The sequence below is a fragment of the Rhodotorula graminis genome (assembly GCF_001329695.1).
Source record: "Rhodotorula graminis WP1 unplaced genomic scaffold RHOBAscaffold_15, whole genome shotgun sequence".
Lineage (NCBI taxonomy): Eukaryota > Fungi > Basidiomycota > Microbotryomycetes > Sporidiobolales > Sporidiobolaceae > Rhodotorula > Rhodotorula graminis.
This window is the reverse complement of record NW_017264942.1, coordinates 203,448-224,479: the sequence shown is the minus strand read 5'-3', so window position 1 is coordinate 224,479 and position 21,032 is coordinate 203,448. Positions and strand designations below refer to the sequence as shown.

Here is a 21,032-nt window from a genome sequence, read left to right as displayed (position 1 = left end):
GACGCGGCAGGCGAGAGCGACTTGGCCCTTCCCTCATCAGCTGGAGCCGGGTCCGACACGTTCGCGTTGGTCAGGAGCCCGGCAAGGCGACGATGGGACCAGCGCGCGAGGCTACAGTCGTTCCTGGGCTGCTACACGCGCCTGCCCTCCCCTCGAACAGCCGTCGTCGCCGTTCTCTCGGACCCCCGCGCTGACCCACCTCGTCCTCGCCCTCCCGTCGCAGCCTCAAGACCTATCCGGGCTCGATTGGCATCACGCACTACCTCACCAACCGCCTGCGCTCATTCGACTACGAGGACGTCGAGTTCTACTGGCCGCAACTCTGGTCCGTCCCCCTTCTTTCGCATCCGAGCCGCCGAGAGGGCCTCGCTCACTTCTGTCCACGCGCGCAGCTACCTCGTCATTACCCGCACGACGCCGTCGACTGCCCTCGAGAACTTCATCCTTGAGCGCTGCCAGGAAGACTCGCACATCGCCGTCATCGTGCGTCCCTTGCCTGCCCCCTTCGTCGCCCGGCACGTCGTGACAGCCTCCCGTTCGCAGACTCTCTGGTACCTCCAGGCCTCGCTGTCCGACTTTGCCAACACGCCCAAGTCGGAGCACTTTACGGCGTGTCACCGCATCCTCAACCGCGTCCAGGAGATCATCTTCAACGACCCACCTCTCCCTCCTTCCGCCTCGACCTCTTCCTCTTCCGCTCCCGCCGCCTCTTCAGCCACCTCGTCCACTTCTTCTTCTGCCGCGTCAATTGCGCCCGTCGAGCCGCCACGAAAGGTCAACGCGCCCGAGGCGTCGCTCGTCGGCATCGGCCTCCTCCTCGCCGCGATCGGCATGCCCGGCCTCGTCAACGCGACGGGCCGCATGATCGTCGAGCAAGGGCGCCGCATCGAGGAGCCGACCAAGGACGACGCGCTCGACGACGACGACGAGGCGCGCAGGGGCAACAGCGAGAGCGACGACGAGCGCGTGACCAACGGCGCGAGCGGCGGGGCGGCGGCGGCGGCGGCCAAGGCGAAGAAGGCCAAAGCTGCCGCCAAGGTGGCGCTCAACGGGAGCGCCAAGGGCGGCAGGGCTGGGGGCAAGGGCACGAGCGGCGGCGGCGGCGGCGACAAGGGCGCGCCGAGGAGGAGCGCGACGCAGCCGCCCAACTACCTCCCCGGCGACCGCATCACGGCCTCGCCGCGCATCCCATTCGCGACCGACACGGCGCACGAGTCGCGCTCCATGTCGTTCCTGCCGTCGCCGCTCCCGTCGTCGGGCTCGTTCGGCCGCTCGTCGACCGCCAAGTCGTCGCTCAAGCCGGGCTCGACCGACGGCGCCAAGCCGCCGACGATGCTCCAGCGACGGAGCTCGCTCCTCAACCAGTCGGTCCGCCAGCACGCGGCGCCGTCCCTGTCGGTCCCGTCCCTCCCAATGACGTCGCAGTCGGCGTCCAATCTCCTCAGCTCGTCGTCGCCGGGCCACTCGTCGTCGCACCTGTCGGGCAGCACCATGCCCGGTTACGGCCTCCCCAAGCCGTTCCTGTCGCGGCTCCTCCTCCTCCAGGCGTGCCGCTCGCAGCTCGACCTCCTGCGCAGCCTGCAGGACGTGTCGACCCGACTCGTCCTCGTCCCCAAGCCGGCCCGCCTGTCGTCGCTCCGCGCCGAGCTCACAGTCCTCAACCACGGCCTGCCGCGAGGCTGCTCGCTCGGCATGACGACGCGCGCGCCGCTCGACCCGTCCGCACCCAAAACCTCCGCCACCCTCCCTCCTCCTCCTCGAACCCCCTTTGACACGCCTCGACCGCCGCGTCCGCGCCGCAAGCAGGCGCGCATCGTCCGCATCTCGCCGTCCGAGGCGTCGGTCCTCAACTCGGCCGACCGCGCGCCGTTCGTCATCTACGTCGAGGTGCTCGAGGAGGACCTCGACTTTGACCCGGACCGCCGCAGCAACTGGGAGGACCTGCGGCGCGCCCTGCGCGAGCGCGACGGCTTGTCGAACCCGAGCCTGATCGCGGCGGGCGCCAAGGCCAAGGAGAGCGCCGACAAGGCCGAGAAGGCGAGCGCGGCAAGGCGCAGCCTCGAGAGCGCCCTCGAGCGCGCCGGGCCCGCCCGCGAGTCGGCGCCGGCTCCGCCACACGCCCAGGCGGCGACGCAGGGCGGCGAGCTGAGCAGCTCGGTGCCCAGCGTGGCGGGCACCTCGAGCCCGGCCGGTGCGCCTCCCTCGCCGAGGACGCCTTTCGCCGAGCGCGCCGACTACGCGCTCGGGTCCGGGCTCGACACGATGTCGCCGAGCGACGGCGACCTCGGCGACGGCCCGGCCGGCGAGATGGACCTCGTCGAGCAGCTGTACGGCGACATGTCGCTGCGCGACGACTCGCTCTTCCAGGACGGCGGCGCCGGCGCCGGCGGCGACGGCCCGAACGGCACCGACGCCGACGTCGAGATCCACAACCGCGAGGCGGACGAGCTCGCGTGGAAGCGCAAGGACGAGGCGCGGCGCGCGAGCGTCACGTCGGTCGGGTCGGCGGCGGCGTCGTCGCGGCGGCAGCAGCGGCAGCGCGCGAGCGTCAGCAGCATCAGCAGCATCGCCGACGACTCGAGCCGGGGCATGAAGCAGCCCAAGGCGACGCGTCGGTCGTCGGGCGGTGGTGCGGGCGGAGCAGGAGCAGGAGGCCCGAGCGGCGGCGGCGCGGCGGCGGCCCGGCCAGGCGGGCGCAGCGTCTCGACGAGGGCGCCCATCTCGCTCGACGACTACGCCGACCGCATGCGCATGGCGGCTGTCATGCTCGCCCAGCTCGACGCGTCGCAGACGGCGTCGCGCGGCGTCGTCGGCGCCGGGACCGCCGCAGCGGGCACGCTCGTGCACCTCCCCGTCGCGACGGTGGCGGGCATCGGCGGCGTCGTCGGCGCAGGACTCGGCGCAGGGCTCGGCGCGGTCAAAGCGCGCCTGTCGAAGCGCGAGACGCCGGCGGCGTCGGCGGGCCAGGGCGGCGCAGGGACGCGAGCGAGCCTCGACACGGTGTCGGCCGCCGAGGGCACGAGCTCGCTCGCCGGTCAGCCGCCGCTCAACGCCCAGGTCGCAGCGCTGTCGCACGCCGCCGCCGAGGCCAACTCGGGGACCGGGTCGGCACCATCCGCCTCGGCCGTCGTCGTCGGCGCCTCGGGCTCGAGCACGCCTGCGCCGCTCCCAACGCAGCGGCCGCGAGTGCTCGCGCCGCAGGACGCCGCCGCGATCCGCGAGCGCATCATGAGCGAGATGTTGGCGCTCGAGGAGGAGCGCATGGAGCGCATGCGCGGCGAGGCGGCCGGGTGGGGCAAGGGCGGCAAGGACCGTGGGGCGGCGAGGACCGAGGACAACTCGGTCGTGTTGCGGGCGGTCAACAAGGACGACCCTTCTGGTGCGTCCCTCCTCTCCCTCGTCTCGCTGCGCCGAGTCCCTCGTCGCGCGCACTCACCGACTCGTTCCTCGAGCAGGTGCCGTCCTCGGCGAGTCGTACACGGCCAAGAAGGCCCGCATTCGCGCCGCCTCGCCCTTTGGCCACCTGTCGCACTGGTCGCTCCTGTCGTGCATCGTCAAGACGGGCGCCGACCTGCGGCAAGAGCAGCTCGCCGTCCAGCTCATCAGCGAGTTTGGGCGGATCTGGAGCGAGGAGAAGTGCCCCGGCTGGGTCTACTAGTGCGTCTCGCGCTCGTCCTCCTTCTCTCATCCTCTCGTCCGAGTGCGGCAGCGACTAACCGAGCACGCCGACGCCCTGCAGCTTCCGCATCCTCGTCACGTCCGAGAACAGCGGCCTGATCGAGACGATCAACGACGCCGTGTCGGTGCACTCGCTCAAGAAGAACGCCTACGCGAGCCGCGCCGAGGACGACACGCAGGTGTTCGACTCGTTCACGCTCTACGACCACTTTGTCGCCGTGCGTCCCCGCTCGTCCCTCTTCCCCTCTCGGCCTCCCTCTCCCTCGATCCAGGCTCACCCTCCCTCTCTCGCCTGCAGACGTACGGCCCCGTCGACTCGAAGCGGTACCGCAAGGCGCAGGACGCCTTCATCGAGAGCCTGGCGGCGTACTCGGTCATCTGCTACCTGCTCCAGCTCAAGGACCGGCACAACGGCAACATCCTCCTCGACCTGCAAGGGCACCTCATCCGTGCGTCCCTCCTCTCTCTCTCTCTCTTTGTCGTCGTCGTCGAGGGGCCCGGACCTGACGGCATCGTTGCCCGAGCAGACATCGACTTTGGCTTCATGCTGTCCAACTCGCCCGGGTCCCTCGGGTTCGAGATGGCGCCGTTCAAGCTCCCGCAGGACTACATCGACATCCTCGGCGGGTTCGACTCGGCCAAGTTTGCCGAGTTCCGCGCCCTGTTCAAGCGGTGCTTCCGGGACGCGAGGAAGCACGCCGAGCGCATCATCACGCTCGTCGAGCTCATGCAGAAGGGTGGGCCCTATTCTCTCTTCCTCTCCCCCTCTCGTGCGTCGTCGGGCATTGCGCCGTGCAGGACCTGACGCTTCCCTCCTCGTCCGCAGACTCGTCGTTGCCGTGCTTCGCCAACGGCGACTTGACGTCGCAGCAGCTGCGCGAGCGGTTCATGCTGTCGCTGCCCCAGGCCCAGCTCGACGAGTACGCCGACAAGCTCATCCTCAACTCGGCGCAGAGCTCGTTCACGCGCCTGTACGAGTGCGTCGCCGCCGTTCCTCTTCCTCGTCTCCTCGCGACCTTGTCGCCGTCGGTGGAGGAGCGCAATCTGACCTCTTGCTCCGTCGCAGTCTCTTCCAGGGCTACTCGAACGGCATCTTGTAAGAGTGCGAGGGCAAGAGGGGACGACGCTCATAGAGGTTCTCGAGGAGGGATCAGAGCGAGGACAAGGCGAGGAGGGTGAGGGAAGTGCATCGGTCATTCTGTTTTTCGGTCCTCGAGCTCGTCCGTGACCGTATCAGGAGAGCCCTGGTGCACGCGCGCCCTCAAGGAGAGCGAGAGCGACAAGGGGGACTCGGGTTCGAGAGATTCGGAAAAGGCGCCGAGCGAGAGCTGCTCGCCTCACTCGCCCCCAGCACCGCCCAGCGACGATGCAGTGCCCTCGCTCTTCATTGCACACGTTCCACGCCCTGTCGCGCGCGCTGCCCGCCGCGCGCGCGCCCGTCCCGTCGTCGTCGACCGCCGCCATCTCGTCCCAGCAAGTCCGGCACGCCTCGTGGTCGCTCCCCTCGATCCGCAACCTCCTGCCGCGCAAGCTGCAGCGCAGTGCCGCCGCCGAGGACGGTGAACCGGCGGCGCAGGCCGCAGGCGAGGACAAGGCGAGCAAGAAGGACGTGTTCGAGCAGGCGATTGAGGACGAGGACGTCGCGCTGAGCCAGGCGAGGAGCGGGTTGTCGTTCGAGCGCGAGGTCAAGCAGGCGACTTTCGTGCGTCCCTCGCCCCCTCCTGTCCTGTCCTGGCCCGAGGCGCGCCCGCTGACCTCGCCCCCTCGCCCCTCCTTCTCCCCCTCGCACCGCCCTCGCTCGACCCGCCCCCATGCACCCGATCGCCAACACGTGCAGCACAAGTCGTCGACGGCCAACTTCAAGACGTCGCGCCGCAAGCTCAACGACCTGTCGCGGCTCGTCGCCGGCCGGACGGCCGACGAGGCCATCCTCCAGCTCCAGGTGCGTCGGCGATCCTCTCTCTCTCTTTTTCGTGAGCGCTGCGGTCGAGGCCGTGCCGTACTGGGCGGTGCCGTGCGCCATTTGTGGCGGACGCGCCGCTCTTGAACAGCTCGGTTGCGTCCGCAGCTCGTGCCTCGAGCAGTCTGTACTGACCCGCCGTCCTCCTCCTCTCCTTTCCGCACACGTCGACAGGCGTCGCAAAAGAAGCAGGCACCACGACTGCTGTCGATGCTCGCGCTCGCGCGCGACCACGCCATGGCCAAGGGGTTGAGGCGCGAGGAGCTCGTCGTCGGTGCGTCGCCGCTCTTTCTCTCTCTTGTTCCGGACGACCCTCTTGCCCCGAGGCGCTCTCGCCGACGACGCGAGGGCGTCCCTGGCTATGCACGGGCTTTCTCGAGCGAGCACTGACCTCGAGCGCGACGACGGGACGCAGCACAATCGTGGGTGACCAAGGGCCCGGCGCTGCAGCGGCTCGACATCAAGGGTCGGGGCCGGTTCGGGGTCAAGCACCACCCGTCGTCCAAGCTGCACGTGCTGCTCGCCGAGGGCGAGACGGACGAGGAGCGGCGCCGGTCGAGGAAGCGCGACCAGTGGCGCCGGAGCCTGAGGGGCTTGACCGAGGGCGACGGGGTCGGGGTCGGGCACGGGGCGAGGCCCGTCATCAATGCGCACGTCGGCGGGTGGAGGTGGTGAGCCCGGTTGGAAGCGGTGCTTGAGCGAGGTGCGCTGTGCAACGAGCGAGACCCGAGTTGCGAGACGAGTGTGGAGCAGCAGCAGCGAGAGAGCGACGAGCGTTTGAGAGGGTCGCGCGCAAAGTGACGGGGCAGAGTGCACCGACGACGAGAGCGAGAGCGAGAGCGGTACAGAGCAGTGTGGGGACGTGCGAGGATGAGCGGGGGAGAAGGAGGAGGAGGAGGAGCGAGGGGGAGCAAGAGAGCGCGACAGCTTGGGGCTGCCGGTGGGCGAGGGCCTGAGGTACTGAGCGTGTGGTTGCAGGTCTTGCAGTGTGCCAGGGAGAGTGAGGGGGCGGGGGAGAGAGGTCGACGAGGCCGGCGAGCTCGAGGGTGGGTTGCGGTGGCCGCTCGCCTCGCCTCGTCGCTTTCCCCTCCGTCTCTGCTCGCACAGGCCATCCGCGACAATGTCTGCGTCCGTCTGCCTCTCCTCTACTCGTGCACCACTCCCGCCACCATCCCGACCGTGCCCGCCAAGCCCCTCGCCGCCAGCCGTGGCCACCCCCCGCCGAGCTCAGGCTTTTGCCCCGGCCCACACCACCACCAGCCACCGCACCGAGCGACACCGACGGCACCCTGCACCTCCACCCACACCCTCGAACGACCACCCAGACTGACCCTTGGCCCTCCCCCGTCCCCGTGTCGACAGCTCGACCCCCCTTGTCCCGGAGACGCTCCTCAAGGTCCGTCTCGCCCTCCCTCGCCTCGCCTCGTGCACCCTCTCTAGAGCCACTCCGCTGACCCACACTTGCACCTTACACAGAAGCGCAAGTCGACTGAGAAGTCGCGCGAGGAGAAGAGGGCCACCGCCCTCGAGGCCCGCAAGGTGCGTCCTCTCCCTTTCGGCCCTCGTCTCGCTCGGTGCGGTTGGTCAGGGTGGATGCGCACGACGAGCACGGGCACGAACACGCACGACGAGCACCACGACATCGACTCGCGACGACCCTCCCCTTCCCCCCTTCCTCGACCTGGACCTCGTCTCACCGACCTCGCCCTCGACCCGCCTCGCGCCGCACGACCCGCACCCGCACACGCACACGCACGCAGGCCATGATTATCAACCATATTATACCCAAATTGCTGAGGCGCCTGTTTTAGTCGACGGGCGTCGATGCGGTCACCTTTGACAACCATACCATCTTTCGGGACTGAGCCCTGCGCGTCGACGACGACAAGCGTGTGCGGCGTGTGCGTGCGGCGCCGCTTCGACCTCGACACCCGACCTCGACCAGCCGCCTCCCACCTCGGCCTCGACCACCACCACCTTCCGACCGCGAGCCGACTCGACCTCACCTCGCTTCGACATCGCCCCAACTCGACCCGCAGCAGCGTGCCCGTGCTCGTGCAGGAGGAGCGAGGGCCGAGGAGCACGACGAGCGAGCACGAGCGAGAGCCGGACACTGACCCTGTGCCCCTCTCCCCTCTGCCCACCCGCCCTTGTCGTCCTCTCGCCCGCCCGTGCGCCCGACCGACACAGGCCCGCAAGGCCAAGCGCTCGGTCATCTTCAAGCGTGCCGAGCAGTACGTCAACGAGTACAACAAGAAGGAGCGCGAGGAGATCCGCCTGAGGAGGCAGGCCAAGGCCAACGGCGACTTCTACGTCCCGGCCCAGCCCAAGGTCTACTTTGTCATGCGCACCAAGGGGTCCGTCCTACGCTCTCTCTCCATCTCTCTGTCGACGACGACGAGCGCGGTCCCTGACGCTCTCTCCCTCCCCCACAGTATCAACAACATTGCCCCGAAGCCGCGCAAGATCTTGCAGCTCCTCCGTCTCCTCCAGATCAACAACGGCGTCTTCGTCAAGGTGACCAAGGCGACTACCGAGATGCTCCTCCGCGTCGAGCCCTACATCACCTACGGCGAGCCCAACCTCAAGACGGTCCGCGAGCTCATCTACAAGCGCGGATACGGCAAGGTCAACAAGCAGCGCCTCCCGCTCTCGTCGAACCAGATCATCGAGGAGAACCTCGGCAAGTACGGCGTCCTGTCGATCGAGGACATTGTCCACGAGATCGTCACCGGTGCGTCCCCTTCCTCCTTCCTTCCTCGCCTCCTCTCTGTCCGTCCTCTACCTCGTACCCGGTCACTGACTCTCCTCTTCCTCGCGCGCCCCCTCCCCAACAGCCGGCCCGCACTTCAAGCAGGTCGCCAACTTCCTGTGGCCGTTCAAGCTCTCGAACCCCAACGGCGGCTTCCGCACGCGCAAGGCCCCGCAGTGGATCGAGGGCGGCGAGTCGGGCAAGCGCGAGCAGTTCATCAACGACCTCGTCAAGAAGTGCAACTAAGCAGCGCGCGGCGTGCGGCCCGTGGTTCACCCCCACGAGCGGCGAGCGAGCGGCTTTTTTGTGCGACTGCGACAGAGGAGCGAGGAGGATCGACGCGTGTTTGTGTAGCGGCAGGGCTCGGATGGGGGCGTCTGGGTCGTGCAACGAGCGATGCAGGTCGGCCTCCCCCCTCTTTCTCTACTGCGGCTGCGTGCGCCGACCGTGAGCGAGAGAAGCGAGCGAGCGAAACCGAGGATTGTGACTTGGGCGACACGGCCGCTTTGACCTCGATGGCTCGGCTCTTCCGGCGCGCGCTCTCCTCCTCACTTTTGCTCAGGCTGTCAGACAGGCGCCGAGCAGGCTCTCGACGTCGCAGGCGAGCAGGCGGAGCGACCGCGAGGTGAGCCGGCGAGCACTCCTCGAGGCTCGAGCGCCTCTCGTCGAGCGACGCGCGAACGTGCGACAGGATCCGCTCCGTCTCGCCTCTCGGTTGGCGCATTGTTGCTCGTTCAGCACAGCTAGTACAGGAGCGAAAGCGTGTGCGAGAGCGAGAGAGAGCGAGCAAGCGAAGGCGAGCAAGCGCCGTGCGCTTTGACCCTCTTTCCGCATTCGCTCCCGACCGTCGTCTGTCCGTTCTCTGCCGCTCGCTCGCTCGCTCTCTCTCGCTCCTTGCTCGCCGCGTCGTGCTCAGACCTACTGCGCCCCGTCCCGCGAGAGTCGGTGGAGCGAAAGAGAGAGCCGCATCCGAGAGGAAGTGGCTTGCCCGCTCGTCGACGCGTGGCTCTCTTTCGCCGGGAAAGCAGCGCACGAGCCGGCCCTCGTCGTCCGCCTCGGTCGCAGAGCAGGTCTCCGGACCTCGGTCGACGCCAACGAGCGAGATGGAGCGCGCCCTGCGACAAAACAAGCCCAAGATGCGGGTGCTTCCCCTCGTCTCGCTCTTTCAATCTTTGTTCTGGCCTTCTCTCGCGAAAAGCACTCGTCGACGAGGCACAGGCACAGACACAGACTCATGTTCCAGTCTCGGATACGTCTACTTCATCGCGCGAGGACCAAAGAAGCCGCTCGAGGGCAGGCCGGGCTTGGGAAGGTCGACGGAAGGAGCGACGGCGGGAGGAGGAGGAGCAGGGGCGGCGGCCTTGCCCTGCGCGCAGAGAGAGGTGCACGAGGCGTGTCAGAGATCGTCGAGAAAAAGATGGCAGGGAAGGCGGACGACGCAGAAGAAGATCGAGAGGGAGGAAAGTGGACGCACGGTCGAGCCTCCTCCTTGCTTAGCCGCAAACTGCGCGCACCTCGAGACGTCAGGACCCGAGTGCGATAGTCGAGAGAGAAAGGGACGAGAGAGAGAGAGAGAGGACGCACCGCCATGAGCTCGGCAATGTCGGTCTGCAGCATCTTCTTCTCGTCGCGAAGCTTGCCGACCTGCGACGGCGAGGAACAGGATGGTCAGGGTCGTGCCGACCACAAGAGGCGGAAGCAGACGCTCGCGCACCTCCTTGAACATGCGCTGTACCTGCGAGGGCAAAATCGAAGAAGGTCAAGACGCGCTCGAGCCCCTTTCAGAGTGAGGGGGACGCACCTCGCTCGTGAGCTGACCTCGAAAGTCCTTGACATGCTCGTCGACGCCCGAGCGCACACCGCTGTCAGGTGAGGGAGGGTCAGACGCAGGTCGCATTGAGGCATGTGGCGAAAGGAGGACGCACCCGAGCAGCCGCTTGACCTCGTCCGAGAGCGCCGGGTCCATCGTCGTCGTCTTGCCCTCCTCGACGTTCTTGGCGATCTGGGCGAGGAGCATGTCGGCCTTCTCGGTCTTGGCGGCGAGTGCGGCGACCATCTCGTTGATCTCTGCGGGCGAGCGCCGTCCTCGTCAGGATCCGAGAGGTCCGGGCAGAGAAGAAAGTGGACGAGAGGACGGACTGGCGGTGCGCTCCGAGTTCATGACCGTCTCCTGCTCGAGCCGGAAGATCTCGCCGCGTTTGGCCTCGAGCTCGGCCATCTCCTTGAGCGTGAGCCCGCCGTGCTTGTCGCGCTCGGCCTGCTCTCGCGCCTCCTGCAGAGCCTGCTTGCTCGAGAGGTCGCGCAACGTCTGGAGGATCTCGAACACGGCGACTGTATAACGTGCGGGTGTCAGTAATGCCTCGGCAGGGATGATCGAGGGAAAGGAGTGGGACGCACGAGAGACGGCCCCGGCATCGACCTCGTCGCCGCTCCCGTCGGCGATCGCCTGCAGCGCCCGCCCGAGCTTCTCGTCGCCCTTGAGCGCATCGACGACAGGCCCATGAGGAGCGCACGCCGCCTCGGCGTCGGCCGAGAGAACCGCCTCGGCTGCGAGCTCGTCCGCCGACGCCTTGGCTGCGACGGCGCCGCCGCCCCAGCGGTTGACGCGGTCGGCGACAGGTTCAGGCGCACCTGCGCGACGACAGAAAATGTCAGTACGACGTGAGGGAAGGTGGACGGGCCGGACGGGCGGGACGCACCCCAAAGTCGGATGCCCGGCATGCGAGGACCCTTGACGCGCCCGCCGACGCCCGCCGTGTCGCCGTTGGCCATCTTGCGGTCGAGCTGCGCGAACGAGCTGAGCGGATTGAGCCCGATCGTGCGCTTCTTGGGCGAGCCGTCTTGCACGAGCGCGTCCTCGGCGACGACGGCGGTCTCGACAGGGTCCGCGAGCCCGTTCGGCTCGTCCGAGCCGTCATGCGCGTGATCGACGGTCGGCTGCGCGCGTTGCACGTCTGCTGCCGCCTCGGCGGCGCCGAGTGAGGCGAGCATGCGCTGCGGCAGCTCGGCGACGTGGTCGACGACGCCGTGGACGGCGCCGATGAGCTCGTTGAACTGGGCGTCGCGCAGCGAGCGGTCCTCGGCGACCCACTGTGGGAGAAAGAGAGAGTCAGGACGGGGCTGCGAAGGTGGAACGAGGAGAGCTGGGACAGAGCGGACCTTGGCGAGCTCGCCGACGACGTGGGCGATGCGCTCCTGGTGGTGCTGGTTCTCGGCGAGTGCTGCACGAGATACATCGATGAGTGCCTGGGCGAGGGAAGGAGAAGGAAGAGGAGGACGCACCGCCGTCTTGACGCTCGAACCCGTCGAGGATGCGGAACAGGGCCTGCCAAAGAGAACCTCGTCAGGGACCGGCTCTCCTGAAGAACGGTCAGGAGGACTGGTGCGCACCTGCTCAACCTTGCCGACGTCGCTCTCTGCCCACGAGACGACCGACTGCGCGCTTGCGGTACCGCCCCACTTGCCTCGCGACCGGACTGACGGCTGCGGACAGGCTCCCGAACGGGTCAGTGCACGCCTTGTGAGAGGTATAAGGTGGTGGGCGCACCTGAGACGGTACGAGCTGCTGGTGCGACTGCTGAGGCGCCTGCCTCGCTGCACCCGACTCGGTCGACTCGACGACGCCGCTCCCGGCGAACGGGTCGCGCGGTCGTGCGGCCGGTATGCCGCCGCCATGACCGCCGAAGAAGGACCCGGCGCTCCCGTACGGCTCGAGCGTGTTGGGCGAGAGCGGCGACAGGTTCTGGAGCTTGCGGCTCGCGCGCTCGCGCTCGCGCAGGACCGTGTTGGGCGACGCGACCGACGAGGCGCTCGGCGGATACGGGACGGCAGCATCGTTCTGTGGGACGCACGCGTTAGTGTGAGATACACAGGGAAGAGGAAAGGGAGAGGAGGGCGCACCTTGAACCGCTCGAGGTCGCGCTGCCACTCTCGGTGCTCGCTCGGCGAGTGGATGCCGGCCCGGGTCGTGACGGTGTAGTTGTCGGGCTCGGCGCGAGCCCTGATCGTAGATGGCGACGAGGACGAGCTGGGCGAGCGGGAGATGGGCGTCGGCTTGTCGAGGTTGGCGAGAAGGTCGCGGATCCGGGCCTCGACGCGCGACATCATGACCTCCTCGCCTTGTGGATCGACAGGGTGGAGCGCCTTCTTGTCGAGCATCGTGGTGTTGACGACGTGCAGAAGGTAGTCGACCTGCAGGAGGAGAAGAGGGTCAGGCTCGCGCTCGCCGAGACGAGGTCGAGAGAGAGAGTGGGGCGCACCTTCTCGGCCAAATCGAGCTCCCTCGCCTTGTCGGTCGAGGTAGTCGCGCTCTGGACCGTCGAGGTGCTCGTGAGCCGGCGCTGCAGCGTCTCGAGTCGCTCTTGCACGCGCTTGTAGCGCTCGTCTCGCTTGATCTTAGGGAACGCGGCCGACTCGACCTTGCCGCCGAGCTCGCGCAGCTCGCGTTCGAGGGCAGCGACCTCGTCGGGAGACACGTACGACGTCGCGTCGGCGGTAGAAGACGGCTCGAGGCGCTTCTCGGGCGACGAGGGCGACGAGGGCGACGAGGAGGTGCCGAATGTCCTGCTCGAGGTCGGACGGGTCGGCGTCGGGCGGAACGGCGGCTGGTCGACCGGCGTCGAGTAGGTCGGGAGCTCCGACTGGGCACGATGATGGCCGATCTTGACGCGTCCCGACAGGTCCTTGTGCGGCGGCAGAGGAGGCAGCGAGCGGCTGCTGCACGTCGAGTGCTCGGACGACGGGCGAGCGACGGCCGTCGGCAGCCGGGTGCTGTACAGGCCAAACAGGTCCCGGTCGTAGCGACCGCGGTCGGCGGTCGGCTTCTCGGGCAAGTACGACAGGTGCGACGACGCCGTCGACGCCGAACGACCGGACAGCTCGCGGTGGACGAGCGGCCGGCGCTTGTCGTCGGCGAACGAGTACAGGCCGAGCCCGCGAGGGGACCAGGGCGGCGGCGTAGAGCTGCCCTCGCTCGTCTCGGCGGGACCGGCGAAGCTGTGCACGGTCCCTCGCGATTCCGAGAAGCGCGAGCCCGGCGGCGTGATCGTGCGCGTCGACTCGGCCGTCGGCGACAGGTTGTCGAGCGACAGGGAACGCGCGCCGTGTCGGTCGCCGTTGGCGGAGCGCAGGCGGTCGCGCGTGCTCGAGATGATGGCGTTTCTGCGAGGCGAGGAGTGTCAGGGTGGGCATACACTGCCGCAGAAGCGAGAAGGGACGTACTGGAGCGCAGAAACCCACTTGACGCGCTCGCCGCGGCTCTCGCACGCAAAGTCTTGCCGCCGACCGTCCTTGAGGACGACGACGAAGGGTCGGAGGCCGCCTGCGGCGAGTTCTGCAGGCGGATCGTCGTCGACGAGGGCACAGTCGACGAGAGCGAACGCTCGACGAGGTCGAGAGCCGGGCTCTTGGTCGGTCGGGCGAAAGTCGAGGCCGGCCGAGGTGAGGACGCAGTACCGACGAGCCCCGTCGAGCGAGTCGGGGTCGTGACGGCCGTCCACGCGCTCTTGCGGCGTAAAAAGGTAGCCCTGCTCGTAGAGAGTGTAAGTCGGTGTGCACTAGGAGGGAGGGTGAGGCTCAAAGAGGACGCACCTCGCACAGGATCGGGCTGTCGGGCGATAGCGAGCGCCCGCGCTCGGCCCCGCTCGGCTCCCGCCTCCCTCCTTCCACCTCGTGCGGGCGTCCGCTCCGGCTGGGCGAGCTCGGTGCCGCCCTGCTCGAGTCCGCCGTCGCGCGCGGCGCTGGGTCGCTCGCGCACGACGGCGGGTCCTGCGCGAGCTGCGCCTGGAACGCCTCGATCGCCCGACGCCGTTCCTCGCGCCTGCGCGAGATGTCGACGAGCGGGTCCTTGAGCTCGTCGGTGGTCGCCGTCGGGAGCTGCGTGAGCGAGCGCGAGGTCGGGGCGGAAGGGAAGGTCGCGACAAGCTGGGCGCCGGATGGTGGCGGCGGGAGAGGCTGGCGGTCGGGCACGTAGCGCTTGACGGGCGAGCTCGAGCGGCTCGACGTCGACTTGGTCGGGCTTGGCGGCGGGCCGTCGACCTGGGCGAACTGGGCCGCACGACGAGCGACCTCGGGCGAGACTCGCCTCGTCGGGCTCGGGTGACGAACAGGAGGCGAGGTACGGCGCGACTCGACGAAGGAGCGGTCGGACGCCGATGATGACGAGCGCGCGCCGCTGCTGATGCTCGACGCCGGGAAGATCGACCCGGTCGACCCGCTGCGGCCGAGCATGTGCGACGTCGCGTCGATACGCTTGTCGGGCGCCTCGAAAGCTCGCGAGCCGTGCTCGCTGCTGCTGCTCGCCGTCTCGGGAACGGCCGACAATGACGACGACCCGGGCACGAGCGGCCTCGAGTGCGACGGGCGCGCGAACGAGCCGTCGGCCTGCTGGCGGCTGCTGACGCTGCTCGCGAGCGAGAAGCGCTTCGGGAGCGTGCCGTGGAGCGGTGCGGGCGCCGAGAAGATGGACGAGGCGGGACGACTGGCCGAAGAGATCGAGCCGTGGCGGCGATGCTGAGGGACCGAGTCGCGCCAGTTCGACAGGGTGCTGCGCTCGGTCTGCTCGCTGTAGGTACAGGATAGTCAGGATGTGCTCTACGACGAGAGAAAGGGTCGGGAGAGGGACGTACGGCACGTCGGACAGCTGGGTGAACTCAAAGTCGACCTCCTCGCCGTCGCGGCCGAACACCTTGGACGACACGGTGCGCCTCGCCTTGTACGGCGCCTCGACCGCGGCCTGCTCGACGTCCGAGCCCATCGCGGGCGTGTGCGCGTCGCTCGAGCCGGGCCAGGCCGGCGCACGACGTTCAGCCGCCGGGTCGGGCGACTCGAGCGCGACGGGCTCCTGGCTCGGCGACGTCGGCGGCGTCGCCGCCTCGTGCGACGGGAGCGGGAGCACCTCGGACAGCGGCGTGTAGGCCGCTGAAGAGCCGGCCTCGCTCGCTGCGGGCGGCGCCGAGGCGGGATGCGCCGACTGCTGCGCTGCGGCGGCGAGGTTGGCCGCGCGGCGCGCTTTGAGGCGCTCCATCAGGCCGCCGGCGAGCGCGACATGAGCGGGCGAGGTTGGGCGGCTGATAGTGCCGGGCGGGGTTGTCGAGACTGGGGAAGGGGAAGAGGGCGACGCGATGGGGCTCGTGTTCTTGGGCCGGAAGGCAGGGATGTTGGCGACCTCGAACGACTGGCGGCGAGGGGTTGCAGGGGAGGTGTGGGAAGGGGGCGTGGCGTGCGCGAGGGCGGGTGCGCGAGCAGGCGAGGCCGACTCGTGAGGGGGAAGAGGGACAGTCGACGACGAGTTGGGCGAGGTGGACGGTTGCGACCGGGACGGCGTCGACGGGACCGACGGCGTGTACGAGCGGTCCGACGACGGCTGGACCCGCAGCTTGGGCACGAGCGAGCCGCTTGTCGTGCTGGCGACCTCGTCGTCGCCTTGGCCGCCGCCGCCGCCGCCCGTACCGTCGAAAGACGACTCGCCGTCCTGCGAGTCGGCCTCCTCGTGGACCTCGACGCGCGGCACCTCGACCGCCGTCACGCGCTCGTGCGCCACCTCGCCGTCCATCTTCCCGTCTCGGTCGCGCTCGAGTCGTCGCCGCTCCCTCGCCGCTCGTGCTGCCGCGATGCGCTCGGCGGCCGACTCGTCCGAGCTGGTCGTGTACGAGCGGATGAGGTTGCGGGTCGAGGGGGAGGGCGACGAGGAGCGCTCCATGTCGGTGTTTAGCCGATCGGCGGTCGGGTCGCTCGCTCGTGGGAGGACGGGAGAGGGTCGAGGTCGGAGGAGCTGATGAGGGGACGGGGGTGTCGAGCGCGGGCGAGGGCGAGCTGCCGGGTGCACCGGCTGGGTCGCAAAGGGCGAGAGGAAGAGCTCGACGTCTCTGGCGGCTCCAGGGACAGGGGCTGCCGCGGGGGAGGAGCGTGCCGAGTCGGGCGGACGCCGGAGAGGACGCCGACGACGAACGGCCGCGGGTAAGCGGTCGAGGGCTCGTTGAGCATCTCTGGCGAAGCACTGCCGGCAAGCGCAAGTGCACAGAGAGCGCAGAGCGGTTGTGGGCGAGATCGAGGGGGACGAGGCGGTCGAGCAACGATGCCGAATTGACGAGACCGGCACAGCCTCGCTCTCTGCTCAGGCTGCTCACGAGTAACGAGCCAAAGGAACGACGATGCAGTGCGATGCGGTGCAGAGTAAGCCTGTCAAAGTCCTCCCCCTCTACTTGGTCGACTCGCTCTCCTCCTCGACCGCCGCTCCCTCTTCCGGCGCCTCGTCCTCGAGGCCAGCGTCCCACTCGTCCGGCACGTCGTCGTCGGTCCTTGCGACAGGCGGAGGAGGTGGCAGGCTCGGCGTCGGGATGCGGCTTGGCGGTGCTGAAGCGACGGGGAGGTGGCGCTCGAGCTCGCCTTGCGGTGCGACGACGGCGCGAGGGGGCTGTGACACGCTCGAGAGGTCAGGACTCGCTCTGCGCGACGAGAAGAAAGGCCGAGAGGGAGAGAGAGAGGGCGCACCTTTGCGTGCCCGACGCCGATCAACTGGCCCCAAGCGTGCCCGGCCTGCTGCGCCGGCTTGGGCGGGCTCGACCCCTGCCCGAGCGACGCGAATGCGTTGCCCGTCTTGAGGCCCTGGCTCCTCCACGCGCCGCTCGCCGAACCTCGGGCGCTCATGGGCGCCGACGACGCAGCCGACGACGACGACGCGCCCGGACCCGCCGCGCCGAACGCCGACGACGACGGCCCGCCAACCGGGGTCCACGAGCCGCGCACGACGCGCCCGTCGTCGCCGAGGACGACCGGGTCGACGCTGACGCAGAAGCCCGTGTCCGAGATGACGTGCTTGAGCGCCGACGAGATGGACGAGAGCTTGGTTTCGAGGTCGAGGACGGGCAGGTCGAACGTGATGAGGACGTCCTCGTCGGTCTGCAACGAAGAGAGTGTGTCAGTGACTGTACAGGAGAGGCTCGGGGAGGGAGAGGAGGGAGAGGAGAGAGGACGCACGACCCAGGTCAGGATGAACTTGAGCCCGCGCATGTGCGGCACGAGGATGTCGGTGAGCATCTCCTCGTCGTAGCCGAGGACGCCCTCGAGGTACAGGGCGTTGTTGGGCTTCTTGTCGGGGAGGGCCCGGCGCAGGCTGCCGAGGTTGAGCGTCATCGAGGCCGACTTTCTCGAGGCGGCGAGCGCTTCGGCGAGCGTCGGCGTCGGGATGCCCGTCGTCGGCGTGCGGTGGCAGACGACCGAACGGCGAGGCTCCTCGTCGAGCGACTCGGAGCGCAACTGGAAGTGGTCGGTGAGCTCGTGGATCTGTGCGGCGAGGGAGGGGGCAGGGTGAGTGAGCGCACGCGCGAGGGAAGGCGACGGCGAGGAGGGGAAGGAGGGACGTACAAACTGGCGCTGCGGTCTCTTCATGACGGGGAAATGCAGGCTCGGCTTGTCGCCCTTGACGAACTCGACGAGCTGCGCCTCGATCCCGGCCGACCAGGCCGAGTTGGCGGCGTAGAAGGTGACGAGCTCGGGCTGGTACTCGACCTCGCGCGTCTTGACCTCGCGCTGTTCGACGCCGAGCGCGTCGGCGAGCTGCGCGTTGCGCTTGGCCGTCGCGCAGGCGTCGGTGCACTTAACGAGGCGGCCGGCGTTGCCCTCAGGCTTCTCGTCGCACGCGCCGCAGCGGGCGTTCTGCGACAGGTTGCCGCACTCGCAGTGCACCTTGATAAGCTTGGGGCACGGGCCGTCGGCAGGGCAGGCCGAGGGGAAGTGACAGGCTGCGGGCGAGGCCGACAGGGGAAAAGAGGGGTCAGAGCGCGCTCGAACGGCGACGACGACGACGAGAGGCGAAAGAGGGGACGCACGAAGAGGACAGGGGTGACCGCAATGCTTGCGGGGCTTGAGGCACGTCTGGTCGTCGGCCGTCTCGCACTCGCCGGCCGGGTGGCACGTCTTGCGGCAGCGGTGCCAGCCGCAGCGCAGGAGCCTGGAGGAAGAGCGAGAGTCAGTCCATGGTCGTCGACGAGGTCGGTCGAAGGATGAGGGAGGGAAGGATCGAGAGGATCGAGGGAGCGAAGGAGAGAGGGAGAGAGAGAAGGCGACGCACTTGCCGCACACGGTCCCGCAGCTGACCTTGCGCTCGTCGGTCGAGCACCGCACGTTGGGCACCTCGCGCTTGCCGCACGCGCACGGTTTGGTCGTCAGGTACGGGCAGGGCGGGCACGCCGGGTCCTCGTGGCAGGCGTGCGGGAGCCGAGGGTGACCACCTGCGGGCGAGCGAGCGACGAGGGGAGGACGGGAGGGGGCACACAGTCAGTCAAGGTCTAGGGTACGGAGGACGAGGCAGGCAGAGAGGCGAGAGGGAGGTTGGCGAGCGAGGGCAAAGAGGAGAAGGGGAGGGGAGGGAGGGAGAGGAGGACGCACACTCGGCGGGCCGGATGCACGGGTGCCGGCAGTCGATGACAAAGTTGCACGGGATCGGCGGCAGGACGACGGTCGACCCGCAGTGGCACACGAGCTCGTCAAAGTCTGCGCGGAGACACGGCGGACAAATCCCGCGGTGGTCGCGCAGCTCGCACGAGTGGATGCCGCAGTTGAGCTTGCGCCCGCACGTGCGGTCGCACGTGTGCATACCGAGCGGGTCCGTCTGCTGCTGCTCGGCGAGCGCCTCGGCGAGCGTCGCCGGCGCGCGCTTCTTGTTCTTGCCCTTGACGCCGGCCGTGAGCGCCTCCTGGTACGCGAGCGGGCAACACGTGCGGTTGCACTGGTGCCGCCCGCACGCCCTCGTCGCCTTGCACACGCGCGCGCACAGGTACTCGTCCGACTCGACGACGGCGCCCGAGTCCGGGTCCACCCTCGTCGCGCGGTACGGCTCGCCGCACAGGCGCTCCGTCTTGCTCGACCCGCAGCGGCACACGAGCGGGACGCGCGCACGACAGGGCGGACACGGGCCGAGGTGGCACCCTTGGGCGCAGGCGTGGCCGCACGCGAGCGGCTTCGAGCACCGCTCGGCGCAGAGCGGGATCGGGTCGGTGCAGCGCGTGCGGGGCCGGTCGCCGAGGAGGAGGTCGAGGGGCGTCTGGCCGCACGGGCAGGTCGAGACGACGTCGGGCGACGACGGGCAGTGCGGCGCCGCGACCGGGTCCGTGTGCGGGTGGCACGGCTCGGCGCAGCGGTGGACGCCGCAGTCGAACAGGGCGTCGCACCTCCTCGAGCACGCCCACTCGCCCGTCCACGTGCCCTCGGCGCCCTCGACGCCGGGCAGGCGGCAGCCGTCGACGCGCTCGTCTGGCCGGGTCGAGCCGCACATGCCCTCCTGCGTCTCGCGCCCGCAGAAGCACCGCTTGCTCCTCACGGCGTCGCACCCGCCGCACTCGCCGGCGTGACACGTGCGCTCGCACTCGTGCAGGCCGCAGTCGAGGACGGCGCCGTGCCGCTCGCCGCAGCTCTTGAGCTGGTCCTTGACCTCGCGCGCCGCGTCCGACAGGTCGGCGAGGGCGCGCCCGTCGTTGAGGGCCGAGCACCGTACGCCGAGCGTGCGCTTGCCGTCGTGGCACTTGACGTTGAGGACGACAGGACAGGGCGGACACGGGCCGGGGTGGCAGCCGAGGGCGCACGGGTGGGCGCAGCCGTGCGGGCGACGGCGGGCACAGGGCTTGCCGCACGAGTGCGGCGTCGCGGGCGGTCGAGGGTGCGGGTCGGTGAACCGGCCGCAGAAGCACGTGTACTTGGTCGGGACCTGGTTGGCCGAGTAGAGCTCGTTGCAGTTGGGGCACGTCCACCCGCCGAGGAGCGACGCCGGATCGACAGGGTTGCGCGGGTCGGTCGAGCGCGAGGCGAGGAGCTGGGCGCGCTCGGACGACGAGGCGACGGCCGACGAAGCCCACTTGTTGGCGCACGTGAGGTGCAGGGGCTGGTGGCACGACGAGCAGTTCCAGATGCGCGCCGAGCGCGAGATCTCGCCGATGCAGATGGTACACTCGGCCTCGCCCGACGACAGCTCGGTGATGAGGCGCTCAACGAGCGTCTGGTTGACCGGGGCCGGGTTGAGCGGCGTCGAGGTGCCCGAGGTCGAGGCGGATGCGGCGGCGCTCGAGGACGACGGGACGAACGGCGCGGCGGCGGCGTGGAGGTGGGCCGAGTCGGCGTTGCCCGTCGAGAGGGCGGCACCGAACTGGGCGCGGCGCGAGTTGGGCTCGCCTGCTCGAGGAAGTCGGATGGAGCGGGAAAGGCGAGGCGGATGATGAGGTTCGGGGAGGGGAGGGAGAGGTAGGTCAGCGCTGCCCGCAGAAAGCGCGAAAGTGGACCAGAGAGAGGGAACGCACCTCTGGGCGCACCACCCCTGCCCCTGCCCCTCCCTCGTCCCCTGCCTCGCTCGCCTGAAGCACCGCCCGCTCCGCCGTTCCTCCTCGCTGACGCGTCTGCGCCCTCGCCGCCCTGCGCCGCCTCGCCGTTCGCGCCGCCTCGCGCTGTACCACCGTTCTGCGCTGCGCCGCCGCGGCCTCGACCCCTGCCGCGAGCGCGAGAGCCGCCGCGGCCGCCGCGAGTGGCGGATGGTGGAGGAGGGACGCTCGCCGAGGACGACGTCGTAGGTTGCTGTGCGACTTCTGCCGTCATGTAGTGTGGTAGTACGAGCTGGTGGAAGCTGGACTCGCGCTCAGGGAGAGGGCGAGCGAGTGT

The 21,032-nt window shown here is 69.3% G+C and overlaps 4 protein-coding genes across 4 annotated transcripts; 2 read left to right on the top strand and 2 right to left on the bottom strand.

The window, feature by feature from the left end:
* Positions 1–224: 224 nt before the first annotated feature.
* On the top strand, positions 225–4,857 carry RHOBADRAFT_18305 (uncharacterized protein; the record flags this gene model as incomplete). Its single annotated transcript, XM_018412422.1, has 12 exons — positions 225–325; positions 393–483; positions 544–743; positions 1,578–1,973; positions 2,166–2,327; positions 2,368–2,547; positions 3,024–3,379; positions 3,456–3,657; positions 3,740–3,896; positions 3,977–4,127; positions 4,206–4,415; positions 4,505–4,857. Coding segments are annotated over 12 exons (2,559 nt in total), but the record flags the coding sequence as incomplete, so codon positions are not given.
* A 187-nt stretch (positions 4,858–5,044) lies between these two features.
* On the top strand, positions 5,045–8,636 carry RHOBADRAFT_46826 (uncharacterized protein; the record flags this gene model as incomplete). Its single annotated transcript, XM_018414864.1, has 9 exons — positions 5,045–5,380; positions 5,516–5,620; positions 5,813–5,912; positions 6,054–6,309; positions 7,001–7,034; positions 7,115–7,177; positions 7,829–7,995; positions 8,074–8,372; positions 8,476–8,636. The coding sequence occupies 9 exons, from the start codon at positions 5,045–5,047 to the stop codon at positions 8,634–8,636; spliced, it is 1,521 nt and encodes a 506-aa protein (XP_018268424.1).
* Positions 8,637–9,610: 974 nt separating this feature from the next.
* On the bottom strand, positions 9,611–16,089 carry RHOBADRAFT_55848 (uncharacterized protein; the record flags this gene model as incomplete). Its single annotated transcript, XM_018418047.1, has 19 exons — positions 9,611–9,756; positions 9,865–9,894; positions 9,975–10,034; positions 10,105–10,125; positions 10,192–10,252; positions 10,316–10,457; positions 10,530–10,721; positions 10,788–11,021; positions 11,090–11,480; positions 11,550–11,611; positions 11,673–11,715; positions 11,781–11,873; positions 11,938–12,228; positions 12,291–12,581; positions 12,650–13,550; positions 13,611–13,915; positions 13,980–13,995; positions 14,146–14,952; positions 15,017–16,089. The coding sequence occupies 19 exons, from the start codon at positions 16,087–16,089 to the stop codon at positions 9,646–9,648; spliced, it is 5,124 nt and encodes a 1,707-aa protein (XP_018268423.1). The 3' UTR covers positions 9,611–9,645.
* A 431-nt stretch (positions 16,090–16,520) lies between these two features.
* RHOBADRAFT_55847 (uncharacterized protein) lies at positions 16,521–20,969 on the bottom strand (the record flags this gene model as incomplete). The annotated part of the gene is made up of 8 exons (XM_018418046.1): positions 16,521–16,803; positions 16,881–17,288; positions 17,367–17,672; positions 17,754–18,130; positions 18,218–18,339; positions 18,460–18,619; positions 18,777–20,552; positions 20,741–20,969. 8 exons carry the CDS (start codon positions 20,967–20,969, stop codon positions 16,588–16,590), a joined length of 3,594 nt encoding a protein of 1,197 aa, XP_018268422.1. The 3' UTR covers positions 16,521–16,587.
* Between the last annotated feature and the right edge of the window lie 63 nt (positions 20,970–21,032).